The sequence below is a fragment of the Protopterus annectens genome, chromosome 2.part0 (assembly GCF_019279795.1).
Source record: "Protopterus annectens isolate FY-2018-M chromosome 2.part0, PAN1.0, whole genome shotgun sequence".
Lineage (NCBI taxonomy): Eukaryota > Metazoa > Chordata > Ceratodontiformes > Protopteridae > Protopterus > Protopterus annectens.
Genome location: NC_056728.1, coordinates 423,730,953 through 423,748,540, shown reverse-complemented (window position 1 = coordinate 423,748,540; position 17,588 = coordinate 423,730,953). Strand labels below are relative to the sequence as shown.

Here is a 17,588-nt window from a genome sequence, read left to right as displayed (position 1 = left end):
TTTTGCTTGTGCACACATTACTCCAAAAAAGAAACCAGATTACTAGGAAACACTGATCTATGGAAAATGAGTAGGAACCTCCTGAAGACCATGTCTAAATGGACTACAGCAGACAAATTTTCAGCAACTACATACATGGAACCCATAACCATTAAACCTCTTACTGTAAGAAATCTAGACAAATACATAAATAATGGGGGGACCAAAGCACAAAAATAGGGACACTTTAAATATTGCTTTTACAAAATTAGAAAGTTGACAACAGGTTTCACATTAATATGAATTTTCTGAAGGGTATAAAGTCAAACTCAAATATTTGTCATTATTTAATTACTCCAATCCTAAACGATTTGTCAGGGACTAGCCAGAAAACTGTATGAGAAACAGACCAACAATATGGAGCAAAAAATGGACATTCTGGGACAACCTGGAAGTTGAGAGGCATGATGGCAACCACAGTGATAGAATGTTTGCCTGCCTCCATGTTTGGGTGTGTAACAGCAACTGCGTATCAATCGGATTTGCTTGATCTTATTTTAAAATCTAAAACATTTTCATGTATCACTGAATCAAATGAAAATAAGTCACTTTGATGTAAAATGTGTTCTCTAATGAAAATTATGGGCAAAATATCAGTGTTTTACACCCAATTTTCAGAAGTTATTTTCAAAATAAAATGAGCAGTAACTGATGAAACATTCATTTAACAAGATAGCCAGGAATCGGTCACAATACCAGTTCACATCTCTGCTTTACATACTGCACAATTAAATATTTTTAAAAACATTTACTTCATTTGTGATATTCTTTTGAGGTCAGAAATGGTAAATGTAATTAGGCACTGCATGATGACATTAAAGAGAAACCGTACATATACTTAAACTACCTTAATGTCTTTGCTGATTGAGAGATTTATGCCTTAGATGATTTTCTAAACATCGTACTGCAAATTCATCTACCTGTGTGTCAAATTTATTTGCAAATAAATGATGGTTCTGCAACATCCAATTCAAGTTACCAGCTCCAAAAATGCACACAGCCCGAACATGGACTCCTCTACATGGTGGGTATGGAGCTCCTTTATACAGATCACCTTCAAAGTAATTCCACTGCACAAATCTAGCAACTGAGTTCATATCAGAAGAATCATACTTATCACTGAGGGGAACAGATCCAGGAACTTCAGGTATCCTTTGCAGCGTTGCCCAGATGAATTCATCTGGGCTGTATGTGTCTTTCGACCAGTTAAACAGCTGCAGTATTTTATCATCCTTCATTATATAGTCCACAAATTTCCTACTGACAACAAAATAGGCACTGCCAGAAAACACAGGGGTTGCTATCGGGGGAGGTTTCTTTGGCGTTCCTGTGTTCTTTATATGCCCACCAACAATTTCATGATGCGTCTTCCACCTACCTTCTTTACTGTGCGACATTTTCTCAGTTTCTAAACTGTTTCCTCCTTTCAATGCCATCAGCTTCTCTACTATTTCCAAGTTAGTTTTAATTGGAAAGTCCATACCACACAGATTTATTAAATATTTCCATGAAGTACTAACTTTCTGAAGGTCTTCTATACAATTTAGATCAGCCTGCACTCTGCTCCATGATGCATAGACAACACTCTCCAATTTGCTGGCTATAAATACATTATTAAAGCAGGATGCAATTCCCTTAATAGCAGTCAAAAATGATTCTGGAGACTTTCTGTCAACATGAACGCAATAGTAATTCTGTGGTTGGTATATTGTCCGTAGCAGTCTTTCAAACATGTCTATTCTCTGATGAATTATTATTGAATATGCAATGGGAAAGTTGGCCTCTAACTTACTTAATGGCTGCATAATATATTTACGTTGCTTGATGAAAGAACTGCAGTCTCTGGTCCATTCTGTATAATTTCCTTCTGTTATCAAAGTACGATTCTTAAATTCTACAGTCAGTGTTAACAATTTGGCTTTATCAATTTCGTCTTGATTGCCAGCTACAATTGCTGAGCAATTTACTGCATTATGGGAGTACTCAGTCAGCTCCAAGGGATTATAGTTTACAAAAAAGTGTTTGTGTTTCACATTTATAACTGAAAATCCCAGAATAGCCAAAAAGGAAATAATCAGTCCTTTTAAGAGCTTTGCAGGCTTTAATCGTACAATCCTCATTGCTGGTAGCTTTCTAAGCCTCTGTTAATTACAATCTTTGTCAGTCTAATTATATCAACTAACAAATATCTAAAAGTCAAGATAATGGCTGGCAACTCTCCTCATCCATGCTTCAGGAAGACGTCAGACCTAAAAGTGAAGCAGAAAAATGTTAATATAGTGCAGGCCACTGATAATGCTTCACCAAAAAATGTGCATTTTTCATAAAAGTAAAAACTTATGAGAATAAACCGAAAACAATGATTTACTCCATCTGTTAAGACAAATGTTGATGTCAGACATGGTGCAGATTTAGGCAATGGAAATTTCTTGAGGTTAGAAAGCCTGCATGTAGCTGATGTGAAAAGTTCTGCAAACAGTCTTGCAATGACTAACCAATAAAGATCTGGGTGCATACCTCGCAACCTCTAAGAGCAAGAAATCTGGACAACGCAAAAATACAGGGAGACAAAGGCCCAAAAATCAGGGACAATTTTTAAAAGTTGCTTTTATAAGCTTAGAAAATTACTAGAATAATATTTTTATGTAGTATGCATTTCTGAAAGATATGCAGTCAAACTCAAATGGATGATGTTATTTAGTGACTTTAATCATCACAGATTTGCCAGAAAACCATATGAACTGTCCAAAAATGAGAAATCTGGGCTTAGGCCAGATTTATTCAAAATCCAGTTCCAACATCTGTTTTCTTATAAACTCTGAGGGATGCACACAAAATACTTGGTTTTCTGTTTTGTGTTGGCCAGGCTTCCTCCCGTTGGTGCTTTTGTTCTTGGATGGCCAAGCACCACCCCAATGTTTCCAGTTATCGTTCCTCTGTGGTTCAGTAGTCCACAGCACTTCTGGTGGATCTTCATCATTATGCTAGTTATCTACAATGTTTTCCAGCATTAGCATGCTGACTGCACAAACAGTATGTCATCTACCAGGACAATGCCCAAGTTTTGGACTCGTGTACACCCTTGGCAAACAATAAATTGTCAATCTGACATGTTGGACTGCAGAGAAAGCATCTGGAAAGCCTGTGAACTAAGCTGGTTTGACTGTTTTTAAAAATAATGATTTTTTTTAGCTCCATTACTGAGTTGATGTTAAGCAAAAAGCACTCCAACCACACAAATGGAAAATAAAAAGGGAGACACAGATCTGACATACATGCACGACTATAAAATAAGAAGGTAGCAGCTGACATTGGTGAAAAAAACAAAATTAGACCAGATGTAATGTAACTGTATAGTCTGCAAGATGCAATGTGGGTAACTTCCATGTCTATATTCTAATATTTAAAAATCCAAACTTCACTGTTCCATCTCTCAAACACAAGAGATAGGTAACCCACAGGAATGGAAAGTATCAGACACAGGTACTTACTGGGAAACGAGCCATGCTACACAATGTTCTACGACTATTGATACCAGTACTGGAGCAGTACTGGTCACATTAGTCACTTTCTGAGTGACAGTTTAATCCTGTGGTGTCTGAGTAACTGCCAAAAATATATGATGTTCACACATGATACTGTGAAATGCATTGCTGATTTCAATTTATGTTTTGGACATTTATTAGAAGTGTAATGTTTCATATGGTTTTAATATGTATGTTCTTGTTTTTGTTTTTAAAGAAAAAACATTGGGAGTTCCACTGTCCTGCCATGTGGCAGACTTGGAGGAATTATTGTTTAGACACTAAACCTGAAAAAATCCCTTGTTAGTTATACTGGTGGAGACCAGGTACATGCGTCCTAGCTGGCAAGGGGAAAAAACTCTACTTTGAAATGAACAGGTGGATCTTGGCACAGATCTTGGCACACACTCAATCCAGTTGCTGCTGTGGAAAATAGTGTCTTTTGTAGTGAACAAACATTCTGCTTGCAAAATCGTAATGAAAAATGCACATTGTGCCAAGGACTTTAGTCTCAAAATGCACATGTCCTGCAACTCATTAAGAGATTAGAGATTAATCTAAAGTGGGCTGTTTTTCATCCAGCACCTTGGATCAAGTAAATGCATAGAATACAGTTACATTAGAGATTTTACCATCTGCAGATAAAGAGCACTAACTGGTCAGCATTATACAGGAATACAGGCACATGCAGATAGATGCATACCCACAAGTGGGAAGAAATGAGAAAATTTGGCGACAGTTCATGCAGACATGGGTAGAACATTTAAATTCCACAAAGACAGTGACTGGAGGTCGGGAAAGTACCTCAGACCATGAAGTTGTGACTCAAGATATTTAACACTGAGATACAAGTTTAAACTTGCTACTAAAGGTAAGTACCTAACATTAAGTAAATATAACATGTTGATCGTAATGTTCTTTGAGTATAAAAAAGAAATGTTATGTACTATACAACAGGGTAGAATGTGATGGCTACCATTAGGATTTTTCTCTGCCTGTATCCAGAGGTTAGCGATGACAGAAACCACAGAATGATCACCAGAGACGTCTACACATGGAGCTGAATAAAGGGCTCTGCACATACTATGCCTGTGCAAGGTAGTGGGGAGACTGGGCTGAAATAAAAGAATACTTAACGGGGATCCAGAACAGACCTGTCATGGTAAACACAGTCATTTAATTTTATGCCTCACTTCCACTGTTGGGAGATGCAGGACCAAGACAGTTTGACAGACGGGATAACCTGAAAGCTATGTCCATTCTATTATGTACTAATGCAATTCAAGCCGTGTGTAAAGACAAGCTTTGCAGGGTGATCAGACTACAGTGAAGACAAGTCTCTTCTATGTAATAAGAAGTTATGTACTCACCGTAACGTTCCATCTGAGTAGGTATCTTCATTTGTCTGCAACCTTTGGGATACGGATCCGATCTCAGATCCGAGCCAGCAACTTCTACTACAGCATAGATCCGAGCTCCTAGCTCCTCCCTTTACCCATAATCCCCTGCCAACCCTGACTGACCTCAGATCAAGTTTGCCCCATATAACAACTTGCTAGTGTGTCCTGGAAGGGACTCATGTAAGAAAACTCCAACTTAGAATCATATTGGTCAGGGGGAAGGCGGGTGGGATGGTTGCAGACAAATGAAGATACCTACTCAGATGGAACGTTATGGTGAGTACATAACTTCTTAATCTGAAGTAGGCACTTCATTTGTCAGGAACCTTTGGGACAGAGTCCCCAGCTACCGGAGTCTTGGGTGGCCTTCATGGAAGGATATTCCAGAGCACTGCAGAGCCAAAGGACGCCCTACCTCTGGAGACAACATCCAGTTTGTAATGGCTGATAAAGGTATGGGATGAAGCCCAAGTGGCTGCGGAACAAATATCATCCAAGGGAACCCTAGATCTAAAAGCAGCCAATGTAGCAATGGCCCTAGTATAATGAGAGCGGACTCCCTGAGGTGCAGGCCGTCCCAAACTCTGATATGCTAATTGAATACAGTTAGCTATCCATCGTGACAGGGTAACTTTAGAAACCGACTTGCCTAGGTTAGTTTTGGCAAAGGAGACAAACAACTGGTCGGATTGTCTATGACCAGCCGTTCGATGAATATAAAAGCGCAGTTGTCTGTGCACGTCCAAAGAATGCAGCTTATATTCTCCTTTGTTCTGATAGTTGGGGAAGAACACGGGAAGATTAATAGATTGATTAATGTTTGCTTCGGAAGATACCTTAGGCAAAAAAGACTGATTGATCCTGAGGTAATCTCTATCCTGATGGAAGGTCAAATACGGTGGTTTGGCACAGAGCCTGAAGCTCAGAGACTCTTTTAGCTGAAGTAATGGCCACCAGAAAGGCCGTTTTCCAAGAGAGGTATTTGAGATCAACCGTGGCCACCAGTTCGAAAGGGAGGCTAGTCAAGGCCTGTAGAACTAAAGCTAAATCCCATGGAGGTACTACCTCCCTGACAGGAGGTCTGAGGAGGAAGGTACCCTTAAGGAAAGCTTTACAGAGCTTGGAGGTAATAAGAGGGCCAAACTCATGCCCTACATGATGGTGCGAAATCGCTAATTGCACCTTGACTGTAGAACAGCTAGCCCCCTGATGAAAAAGGGTAGATAGAAAATCCAAAACCGATGTTAAAGGCGCTGTAAAAGGATTTAAATCACTGTGCTCAGCCCAGATGGAAAAGCGTTTCCACTTACTCCGATAGACCTTTCTGGTGGATGGCTTGTGTGCTGCTACTAGAATGGCTTTGACTGGTGAGGAGATTCCAAGAGTCCTTATCAAGAGTGGAACTGGAGCAACCAAGCCGTCAGCTTGAGGTTGACCAGGTTGGGGGTCGGAAGACCCAGGGGTGAAATAATGAGATCCGGAAGAGGATCCAAAATCCAGGGCGGATGAATCAGGTGAGACCATAGGTACGGGAACCACATCTGACGAGGCCAGAATGGGGCAATGAGGATCATCTTGCTCCCCAACCGACTGGCTTTCTGTAAAAGTTTTAGCATCAGGGGCAGTGGAGGGTAAGCGTAAAGACCAGGAGGCCAAGCATGTACTAGAGAGTCTCTCGGAGACTCCCCCAGAGGGGGGGATTAGGGCAAAGTAACTGTTGCATTTGGTATTTGAGGGAGGGGCAAAAAGATTGCAACAGGGTTGCCCCCATTGGGCAAATATTCGCTCCGCTACTAGAGGATTGAGAGACCATTCATATGGAGTCAGGATTGTATGACTGAGCCTGTCTGCTAGGATGTTGGACAGTCCCGGAATGTGTGTTGCAATGAGAAAGCGGTTGGTGGACATCGCCCATTCCCACACTCTCATGGCCTCGCGACAAAGAGGATAAGACCTGGTTCCCCCCTGTTTTGTTGATGTACCAGGCCACTGACATGTCCGTATGTACTGCAATAGTCCCATTCGGAAGAAGGTCGTGAAGTGCCTGCAACGTCAAAAGCACCGCCCTCATCTCTAGGACACTGATATGCAAGGATGTCTCCGTTCCACGTGCCTTGGACCATTCTGCCTGAATAATGCCCCCCCCCACCCCAGGCGAGAAGCGTCCGTGGTCACTGTGGCGATGGGAGAAGGCATCGAGAATGGACATCCCGTGTGGAGGCTCGGGGACTGGAGCCACTACACGAGCGACCTTCTGCAAGTCCTGTTTGGGGGAATGGGATGGTACAGAGGGTTGCGAGACAGGGACCATTGCACCTGAAGGGTCCACTGCAGGACCCTCATATTCAAACGGGCCAAGGGCAGCAGAGAAATTGCTGCCGTCATGGACCCTAGAGCCCTCAGGACCAATTCCGTTGGTGGAGCTTGAAGTTGGAGGATGGCCTGTACATGCAAAGTACAGTTGTGTACACCTACCATAAATGTAGATGTTCGAGTGTCTTCACTGTTGCAGTCATAACTGTAGGGTGCTCCTGCCGGCAGGCAGCCCGAGGTCGGCCAGAATCCCAAAGTCTGGGTCCGGCGTCAGCTGTACAATCCAGTACCCTGACGTCAGTACGCTCTGGCACATAGCCCTCAGCCGACGCTATCTTCTCCAGCCTTTCTTGCCCTAGATGCCAGAAGTCCCCAACAGATCATAAAGGAATCCCACTAGGAAACACAAATACACCACAAAAGAGAGAAAAAGAGGGGATAGGAGGGAGGGAAACACCGACTGCAACAGTGAAGACACTCGAACATCTACATTTATGGTAGGTGTACACAACTGTACTATGTTCATCGTGTTTCACTGTTGCAGTCATAACTGTAGGGTGGAATCCCAAAGCAGTGAAAAAGGGAGGAGGTTTAGAGAGAAGGGGCAGCAAGAAGACCCTGCAAAACAGCAGAGGCAAAGCCTGCCCTGGTCTTAGAATACAAAGGGAGATTGTAGTGCTTGGAAAAAGTATGCACAGAACTCCAAGTGGCAGCTTCCAAGATATCCTTGGTAGGAACTCCCCTGAGAAAAGCTGTAGAAGTAGCAGCTGCTCTAGTAGAATGACTTTACAGTACCTGGAAATTGTTTCCCATGATGAGTGTAACAAAACCTTATTCCATAAGAACTCCATTTGGAAATAGTTTGTTTAGAAATAGCCTTTCCAAGAGAACTGGAGGCAAAAGAAACAAACAATTGGTTAGATTTTCTGAACTCTTTAGTCTTGTCCAAATAAAATCGTAACTGTCTGTGCACGTCCAAGGAATGCAAAATCCTTTCCCCTTTATTCTGAGGATTAGGAAAGAAGGTAGGAAGGTGAATTGTTTGATTCAAAGCCACTTTCGAAATCACCTTAGGCATGAAAGTAGGATTGGTCCTCAAGGATACTCTGTCCTGGTGGAAAATAAGGTATGGTTCCACAGCCATGAGAGCTTGCAACTCTGAGACCCTTCTGGCAGAAGTCAAAGCCAACAAAAGAATTGTCTTCCAAGATAAAAACTTAATATCTTAAGATGCAGCAGGCTCAAAAGGAGGCAAAGTAAGTTTCTCTAAAACATAATTAAGATCCCAAGCAGGAACAGGAGGGGTCCTGGGAGATCTTAAATTCTTAGCCCCTCTCAAGAATTGTCTCACCAAAGGATGAGAAAAAACAGGGGGATCAGTATTGAAATGAGCAGAAATAGCAGAAGCATGAATCTTAATGGAAGAAAAGGAAAGTCCATAAGACAAAAGATCCGAGAGGTAAAGCAAAATAGAAGAGAGATCAGGTACCAGAGGATCCAAGCCTCGGTCCTGCATCCAAATGCAAAATCTCTTCCATTTAGAGGCATAGGATTTCCTAGTGCTAGGCCGTCTAGCTTCCAAAAGAACATCCAAAACTTGTTTGGGAAGACTAGAAGAAATCAAATTCCTTTGAAGAGCCAAGCTGCCAGGCAAAGAGTCTTGAGATTGGAATGTAGCAACTGACCCTGATGCTGGGACAGAAGAGAAGGGTTCAGAGGAAGGATCCAAGGAGGCTCCAAGAACAGGTGCTTTAAAGTTGGATACCAAAACTGTCGAGGCCAATTTGGAGCAATCAAAATGAGGAACTTGGGCTTGTCCTGTTTTATCTTTAGTAATACCCGAGGAAGTAGAGGAAGAGGAGGGAAGGCATATCCCGAAAGGTTTCTCCAGCTGAAGGACAGGGCATCCACTTTCCAAGCTGTTTTGTGGAATGACCTGGTGCAAAAGAGAGGCAACTGATGATCGAGATGGGATGCAAACAGATCTATCTGGGGGCATCCCCAAACTGCAGTGATCCTGTTGAATAAGTTGGTGTCTACCATCCATTCGTGAGTATCTAAAATGTTCCTGCACAGGCTGTCTGCTAAGAGATTCTGTTTTCCTGGTATGAATTGGGCCTGGAGATGTAGATTCAGATTTAGAGCCGTGTCCCATAAAGCCATAGCTAGTCTGCAAAGGGGGTACGAATGAGAACCCCCCTGCTTGTTTATGTACCACATGACTGTGGTGTTGTCTGTGCAAATCAAAAGAGGTCCTGGATGCAAAAGGTTCTTGAAGGCTAGAAGAGCATTTTGAACTGCCAACATTTCCTTCAGATTGATGTGCCAGTGAAGATGATCCTTTGTCCAGGTTCCCTGCTGGCAACTGCCTAGAAAATGTGCTCCCCAAGCATAATCCGAGGCGTCCGTGGTTATGATTTGAGAAGGTTGAGGAAGACGGAAAGGCTTTCCTTCGTTTAAAGCACACACCCTGGACCACCAAACGAACTCCTTCTGGAGGCAGGGAATCAGAGTGTCCAGATCGTGGTAATGCTGCAACCATACACTTTTCAGATACTATTGAAGCTTTCTCATATGAAGCCTTGCATTTGGAATCAACAGAATGCAGGAGGCCATGTAGCCCAGTGCCTGCAGGAATTTCCTTGCAGTGAGCTGAGGTAGAGTTGCCAAAGTCTTGAAACTTGAAGCCAGCTGTATTTGTTTTTCTGTAGTGAGGAAGGCCCTTTGAAAGGTTGTATTTAAGAGGGCTCCCAGAAATACCATTTGTCGAGAAGGGATCAAATGAGACTTTTTTGTGTTCACTGAAAATCCCAGTAGGAGGAGGAGACGTTGAACAAAATCCAGATGTTGAAGTAAAAGATCCTTGCTGTCTGCCTGAATAAGGCAGTCGTCCAAATAGGGGTAAATCTGAATCCCCTGGAGTCTGCAATAAGCCACTACTGGTGCCAGGCACTTGGTAAAGACTCTGGGCGCAGTAGATAAACCAAAGGGCAGTACAGAGAATTGAAAGGGTCTCGAACCTGCCTTGAACCTGAGGAATTTCCTGCATTCCTGCCTGATGGGAATGTGTAAATAAGCTTCCTTTAGGTCCAATGTTACCATCCAGGCGTCCTGAGAGAGAATTGGAATCAGCTGCTGCAGAGTAAGCATCTTGAATTTTGGAATTTCCAAAAAGGTTTAACACAGAAAGGTCCAGAATAGGTCTCCATGAGCTTTGTTTTCTTGGAACCAGAAACAGTCTTGAATAAAAACCTTTTCCCATCTCTGAGAGTGGAACAGGCTCTATGGCTCTCATGGCCAGAAGAGCATCCACTTGATTTAAGGCCTCTGACCATTGATGTTTTGGCAGATCTGGCCAACCGAAAGCCCTTGGCAAGGTATGAAAGTGGAATTTGTAGCCTTTTAAAATCACGTCCAATACCTATTTGTCCTGGGTAATATGAGTCCAATTTCTGTAAAAAAGAGAAAGTTTTCCTCCGAGAGGGGCATCCAGGTAAAGAGGTCCTGTAGCCCAACCGAGAGAGTCATTGAGTTTGCTTTCTTTGAGATTGGGATCTGTCTTCTCCCCTTCTAGGTGAAGCAGCAGTCCATTGTCTCGATCTGTAGGAGGCCTGAGCTTGGCCACGACCTCTGGAGCGTCTATATCTTCCCCTTTGAGGCCTGTCAGACGTGGGAAAGGACCAATTTTGGAGGGCCAATTCCTGGAAAATCTAGGAGGCTGAACTTGCAAGAAGTCTTTCACAGTTTGCATAGATTTTGCCTTTTCTTCCATCTTTTTAATAACCTCCTCAGTCTTAGATCCAAAAAGAACATCATGCTGAACAGGGGCATCTAATAATTTAGCCTTAACCTGTTCAGGTAAACTTTGTTCACGAAGCCAAGCATGTCTCCTGATAACAGTACCAGAGGCTGCGGCCCTGCAAGAAGCATCCAAAGCATCAAAACCACAATGCAAGCTATGTTTGTTCAGTTGTTCAGTTGCATGCAACACATCCTGTAGTTCCTTATCTTCTGCACATGCAGGAAGAGAGGCAAGCTTTTGCTTTAAAACAGACAAAAGAAATTGCTGATACTTAAACATATGAAACTGGCAATTTAAAGCCCTAACAGAAAGGGTAGCAGAAATATATACCTTTTTGCCCCACCTGTCTAAGGCACGAGAATCCTTCTCAGAGGGAATAGGATTCTTAGAAGTAGCAACCTTAGCAGCCTTAGAACCCTGAGAAATAGTTTCAGGATCTGCAGAAGGATTCTTAAACAAGAACAAATGAGACTCAGGAACCCTATAAAACCTATCAGGCTTAGAGGGAGCAGGCATGATCTCAGGATTCAGATTAGCCTCGGAAAAAGCATCATCCACAATGTCAAGAACAGGAGGGATAGCCAAAGGCCTATGTTGAGGAAGAAGAAGGAATTCTCTAAGCCTCTTCTTGGAAGCAGAATAAGCGTGACCTTCCCAATGAAAATGTTTCCTCATCTCATGTAAGGTTTCCCCAAAAGAAAAATCTTCAGGCGGAGAAGCAGAGGGCAAGGAGTCCTCAGCATCCGAATCCTCATAAGGAGGAAAAGAATATTCCTGATCAGAGGAAGAGACAGAAGATGTAGAAGCCTGGTCAGAGGAATCCACAGGAACATCCTGTTGAGGCCTTTTCTCGGGGGGGGGGGGGGTGAGAACCCCTAATCATAGAAAGCAAATCTTCAGCCATCCTCAACAATTGCTTCTTTGTCCTGGGAGTAGATTCAGAAGTAGCTTGAGCAGGAGCTTTGGACTTAACAGGAGTCTTTGTCTTTGCCTTTGAAATAGTGATGTGAGTAGGCCTGAATACCCCCTCAGAAGCAGATACCTGCACAGCAGTTCCGGACCCATTCGAGGGAGCGATGTCCGAAGGTCCTGCAGCAGATAAAATAGAAGGCCTAGATGGCTCCCCATGGGAGTCTGTATCGACCATCCCGGTTCAGAAGTGGCGGACGACAGGGGCTGCAAAAGCGCCTCACTGACGACAGCCGAACCGGACGCTGGCTCCAGCTGCAACGAGTCCTGTTTGGACCTCGGAGGCCTGTCCTTGTCTTTGCTTCTTTTGAATTCGGTAGTATCCGACGACATTCTATAATTGAAGCGTCTGCCAAAGTAATTCAGAGCCCAGTCGTACCTGCGTTTGATAGTACGAGAATTAAACCTGGCACAGAACCGACAACAAGAAACGTCGTGGTCAGGGCCTAAGCAAGGTAGACAGTAAGAGTGGAAATCTTTATGATGTAATTGTTTCCCACACGTAATACAATTATTAACTTTTTCTGACATCGGAGGAACAAGAAAAAGATTCCCAGCGAGTGCCAACTTTGAGAAGAAAAGTAAGAACTTCGAAATGACAACAACCAAAAACGCTGTTCGAAATCGCCAACCAGACTTGCGAGCTGCTTTCCACCGCACGGCAAGAAAGACTGGAGAATATGGCGTCGGGTGAGGGCTCTGTACCAGAGCGCACTGACGTCAGGGTACTGGATTGTACAGCCGACGCCAGACCCAGACTTTGGGATTCTGGCCGTCCTCGGGCTGCCTGCCGGCAGGAGCACCCTACAGTTATGACTGCAACAGTGAAACACGATGAACATCCTCAGGATCTGAAGCCGATTTGGAGTCAGAAAAGCAAGCATTAGTTTGGAATCCAGTCTCGCCCCTATGAAATCTATTACCTGTGTAGCAGCCAGAAAGGACTTGGCCATGTTGACTGTCAATCCTAGACGTGGAGCAAGATTGAGGAAGTAATCCCTGCATGAACAGAGCAGATGCCTTATAGGGGCGGAAAGGAGCCAGTCGTCCAGGTACAGAAAGACCTGAATTCCCTGTAGTCTCAAGCGGGCCGCTATTGCCGCTAAGACTTTGGTGAACACCCTGGGGGCTGAAGTGAGACCAAAGGGGAGGGCCCTGAACTGAAAATGACTGGCTCCCAGCCGGAAGTGGAGAAACCTCCTGAAGCGTCTGTCCACTAGAATGTGATAGTACGCATCCTTGAGGTCTATAGAGCACATCCAATCGTTCTCCCGTAACAGGGGGAGAATAGATTTCAGCATGACCATCCGGAACCTTTCTTTGGGTACTGCCAGGTTCAAGAGAGAGGTCGAGGATGGGCCTCAAGTCCCCAGTCTTTTTTGGCACCAGAAAGAACCTGGAGTAAAACCCTGATCCGAGCTGATCTGGGGGACGGGTTGGATGGCTCTTTCTTGTAAAAGCTGCTGAATTTCTGTAGCAGCCGCCTCCCTCTGACTGGGTGGTACGTCAGGGAGGCTTCTGGTTTTGGGGGTTACAATAAAGGGAATTTGGTAACCTCTGGATATGATGCGAAGCACCCAGCGATCTGTTGTTATGGACTCCCACATTGCTAGGTGCCTCGGCGTCCCCGACTGCCTCCAGAGTGGAGCAGCCGGGCAACCCCTCAGGGTTCTGCGTGGGCCTCTCAGAGAAGGGTTCTCTGGACCCAAAATTCCTGGGACCCCCTCTGCCTCTAGGGCGGCATCCTCCCTGTCCTCCTCTGCCACGAGAGAACTGGTTATCTGGAGCAGACTGGGATTGATGTGATTTCCGGAACCACATCTTCTTCTGACCCTTTTGGTTCTTGGAAAAGGACCTCTGGGGAGCAGAGAAGCGGACTCCGACGGCAGACGTCTTCCCGTCTTTCTCGCTCTGGACTAAAGTGTCGTGAACGGTTTTGCCAAACAGGGCGGAACCAAAGGGGCATTCGCAAATGACGCCTTAAAGGGTTCCGAGAAGTCACAATGTCGGAGCCAGGCTTGTCGCCTCATGACCAGGCCGACCACCAGCTCTAGCGGCTCCCTCAGTGGCGCGAGACAAAAGCCGCATAGAGGTGTTAGAAATGGACCACAGAGTGGACATTCGGGAGGAGTACAGTTGTTTGTCCCCTTCCGACATGGACTCTGGGGGGGAGGCAGCATATTCTTTGATCAGATCCCGCTGCATCTGGATGACGTGTGCCATATAGTTCAGCGCCCTCAGAGAAGGTTGCTGAACTGAAGGCCCGCTTCCCAAGGTGATCCATCACATGAGACTCCTTGCTCGGTGGGTGGACCATGGGGCTCTCCTGAGCCAACTCTCTTGGTGGCTGCAGCCACCAACATGGCATCCACAGTGGGACCTCTGCTCCAATGGGTTCTCTCTGTGGGGGCACTCAAGATCCTGTCCGGATGCTTGGGGACTGGCTCTACAGTGTCCGGCTCCCTCCAAGCCCTGGTGGCAATAAGGTCCACCAGGGGGTCGGGGGGGAAACCCAAGAGGTAGATGGCCCTGCTTCGAATGCCTCTAGGAATACGGACTCATCGGAGGAAGACTTGGGGCAGACCAACCCCCCTGATCCTAAGCATTTCCATGATGTCTCCAAAGGAGACATCCTCGGGGGGGTGACCTTGGGGAGCCTTCCCCTTCATCTAAGTCCGTATCTTCCGTAAGGGACTCTGGGGGGGGGGGGTCCACATGCCTCTTCTTACATTTAGACTTGTGAGGAACCTCCTCGGGGGGGGGGGGGGCTGTCCGAGGAAGTCTCACCAGCAATGTCATGTTCCGAAGTAACGCCGTCCAGGCTGAAGCAGGCTGCCCCAAAGGCCGGGTGATGGGAGCCTGGACCAGCTGAGAGGGAGTGCAGGGGGGAGCCGAAGCCAGGACCGGATGTCCGGATGCACTCAACAGTGCCCTCTCCACCGCAGCGAAAGCAGAGGGGGAGCCGCCCTCGATAAGATCCGAGAGTAGACTCCCACCCGGATCCGAAGCGGGGACCTGACCCGGGACAGAGACAATCGGATCCGAAGGACCCGCATGCTCCGACAGGGACGGAGCCGAATGCACACAGAATCCCTCGGATCCGAAGCTCGGCCCGTGGTGCCGAGAGGTCGGATCCAACAAACTCGAGGGAACAGTCGGAGCCGAAGTGCCCAGCACTGTTGGCTCCGACCCACCCCCGGATCCAATGCGGCTCGGCTCCAATCCCGAAAAATGGGTCGGAGAAGGAGTGACTGGAGCAAAGAATGAGGTCGAGCTCCCTCCCCGGAGGGAAGGGGGGGGGGGAAAGAGCACTCCCATCTGCAGCTGGGCCAGGATGAATCTCCTCATCATCTGGTCCATGTCTGCATCCGACATGCTAAAAGTGGACCTCGAAGAGGCCACCAAGGCAGGCCTGGAGTGCCGCCTCGATGAGGACCAGGTCACCCCCTCCTCGGGTCCCGGAGAGAAGCAAGGGGATCGGATCTGAAAAGGAGGCGATCCAGAAGCCCTGGAGGGAGAAGCCCGTTTGGCGGGCGGGGCCGAGGAGGAGTCCTTGGTCCGCCGCTTAAGGTGCTTCTCTCTCAGCCTGTCTTTCTTGGCCTCTCTCCCCTCCGGAGCCAAAGCGGAACATTGAGTCCCGACCGGAGGGAAGGGGGCAGGAGTGGCCGACACAGAGGGCTGGATAGTGGCCACAGAAGTACCAGAGGCCGGAGCCTGATCTGGGGGCAAAAGGCCCACCAGAATCAGCTTCAACCTCCGGTCCTTAAGTGCCCTGGGGTTGAACGCCGCACAAATCACGCATCCAGAGGAGAGGTGTTCAACCCCAAGGCACCTAACGCACCAAGTGTGGCCATCCACCAGTGAAAGCTTATGGCCGCACTTATAAAAAATGGCTTTAGGGGCCTCAGACATTTTAAAAAAGGAAAACACACTCACTAGGCCCCTAAACACACACACACACACACACACACACACACACACACACACACACACACACAACGACCAGCGAGGAAGGGAGGAGAAAAGGATCAGAAAAAAAATTTAATTTAGTTAGCTAAAAAGGGCTATAGGGTACCTAACCACTCACTCTCACTCACAGCAACAGAAAAAAGGAAGAACATTAGCAATTTTTTTCTCACAAGTTTCGATCCACCAGGAGCTCAGGAACCCAGCTTGAAGCACGGCAAACTAGATCTGAGGTCAGTCAAGGTTGGCAGGGGATTATGGGTAAAGGGAGGAGCTAGGAGCTCGGATCTATGCTGTGGCAGAAGTTGCCAGCTCGGATCCGCGATCGGATCCGTATCCCAAAGGTTGCTGACAAATGAAGTGCCTACTTCAGATCATCTGTTATCTTTTTCTCTGCATTATATGTTAGGAGGAAAAAAAACTGCCTGACCCAACTACTCAGCACCCCTCCATACAACAATCTGAAGCATGGCCAAAGGATGGGAAAGACGTTATTATGAATAAGAGAAGGAATCTAAACAATTTTCTTCTATTTTGGGGGACAATGAAGGTGGGACAGAAATGTTGATAAACGTACATAAAACTTTATATAATCAAAATGAAAACTTCAAGTGCTTTTGCTTATATACACAAGGTCTCAATGGAACGAGAATTTAGACTGTTTGCCCAATTACTGTACTATGCTCTCCATTTAAACTTCTGTTTAATCATATGAACCGTCACATAATAAAGTGTACCTTTTCTGTTTCCTCTTTAAATTACATTTACAATTAAAATTCATGTACCCCTTCTTTGAACATGCATTTAATAACATCTGCAGTTTGTATTCACAATCTCATATCAGCATCTTTATTCTCCCTTTATTTTGAATAAAATCAATAACCAAACCCTAAACTTCTTAAATTTGTCACATTGTTTTGAAGGCCTAGAAAGTGCATTAAATTTATCACCCTTCTTTACTGAACAAACACGTTCATATATCCAGTTTCCAATATAAAATGCCTCATGTAGTGCATGTCGCAACATTAACCACATAACTGGTTAAAAAATCCTGGTGATGTTTGCCCTACAGGTATCTGCACAACAGACGTTCACACCATCCTCAATGAACCTAACATACTGCAGCTGTTATGTCTGAAAGTCGAAATGTTCTTGCTTATGTTTTCCCAAATATCCTTAATATTGGGGCTTCCCTTAGAAATAAAATATGAGCAAAACACAGCCAGTCTGAAAATTTTGAGGTTACTGCCTAGTATGTCCAAGTTTTCTCCAACAACTGATTTTATACCATCACTAATGTATACGTCAACACCAAACCTGATGCCAATATTTGTTACTTTTGTTTTTATTTATGTTCATGTAGTTCTTGTGTGAACCATTGCCTACTCTGTTACCTCATTAATATTTTTTTTCATAATACCATCTCTGGATACCCCCCTCCTCCTAAATTACACAACTATTCAAGAAATTTATCTTTGAAAAAGTAAGTCATGAAATTGTCAACTCTTGTTCTCATAAGCTTAAAAAGATTCCTAAAAAAAGATGCACACTCAGTGAAACAGAGTTATTCCTGCA

At 45.1% G+C, this 17,588-nt stretch overlaps 1 protein-coding gene across 1 annotated transcript in view; it reads right to left on the bottom strand.

Annotated features, from left to right (window-relative positions):
• Nucleotides 1-259: 259 nt before the first annotated feature.
• LOC122793114 (beta-1,3-galactosyl-O-glycosyl-glycoprotein beta-1,6-N-acetylglucosaminyltransferase-like) overlaps nucleotides 260-17,588 on the bottom strand; it is a 238,927-nt gene continuing 221,598 nt past the window's right edge. Inside the window, exon 3 of the mRNA XM_044060855.1 lies at nucleotides 260-2,288. Coding sequence (XP_043916790.1) covers nucleotides 888-2,159 — 1,272 coding nt within the window. The 5' untranslated portion in view covers nucleotides 2,160-2,288 and the 3' untranslated portion in view covers nucleotides 260-887. The remainder of the gene's footprint in view (nucleotides 2,289-17,588) is intronic.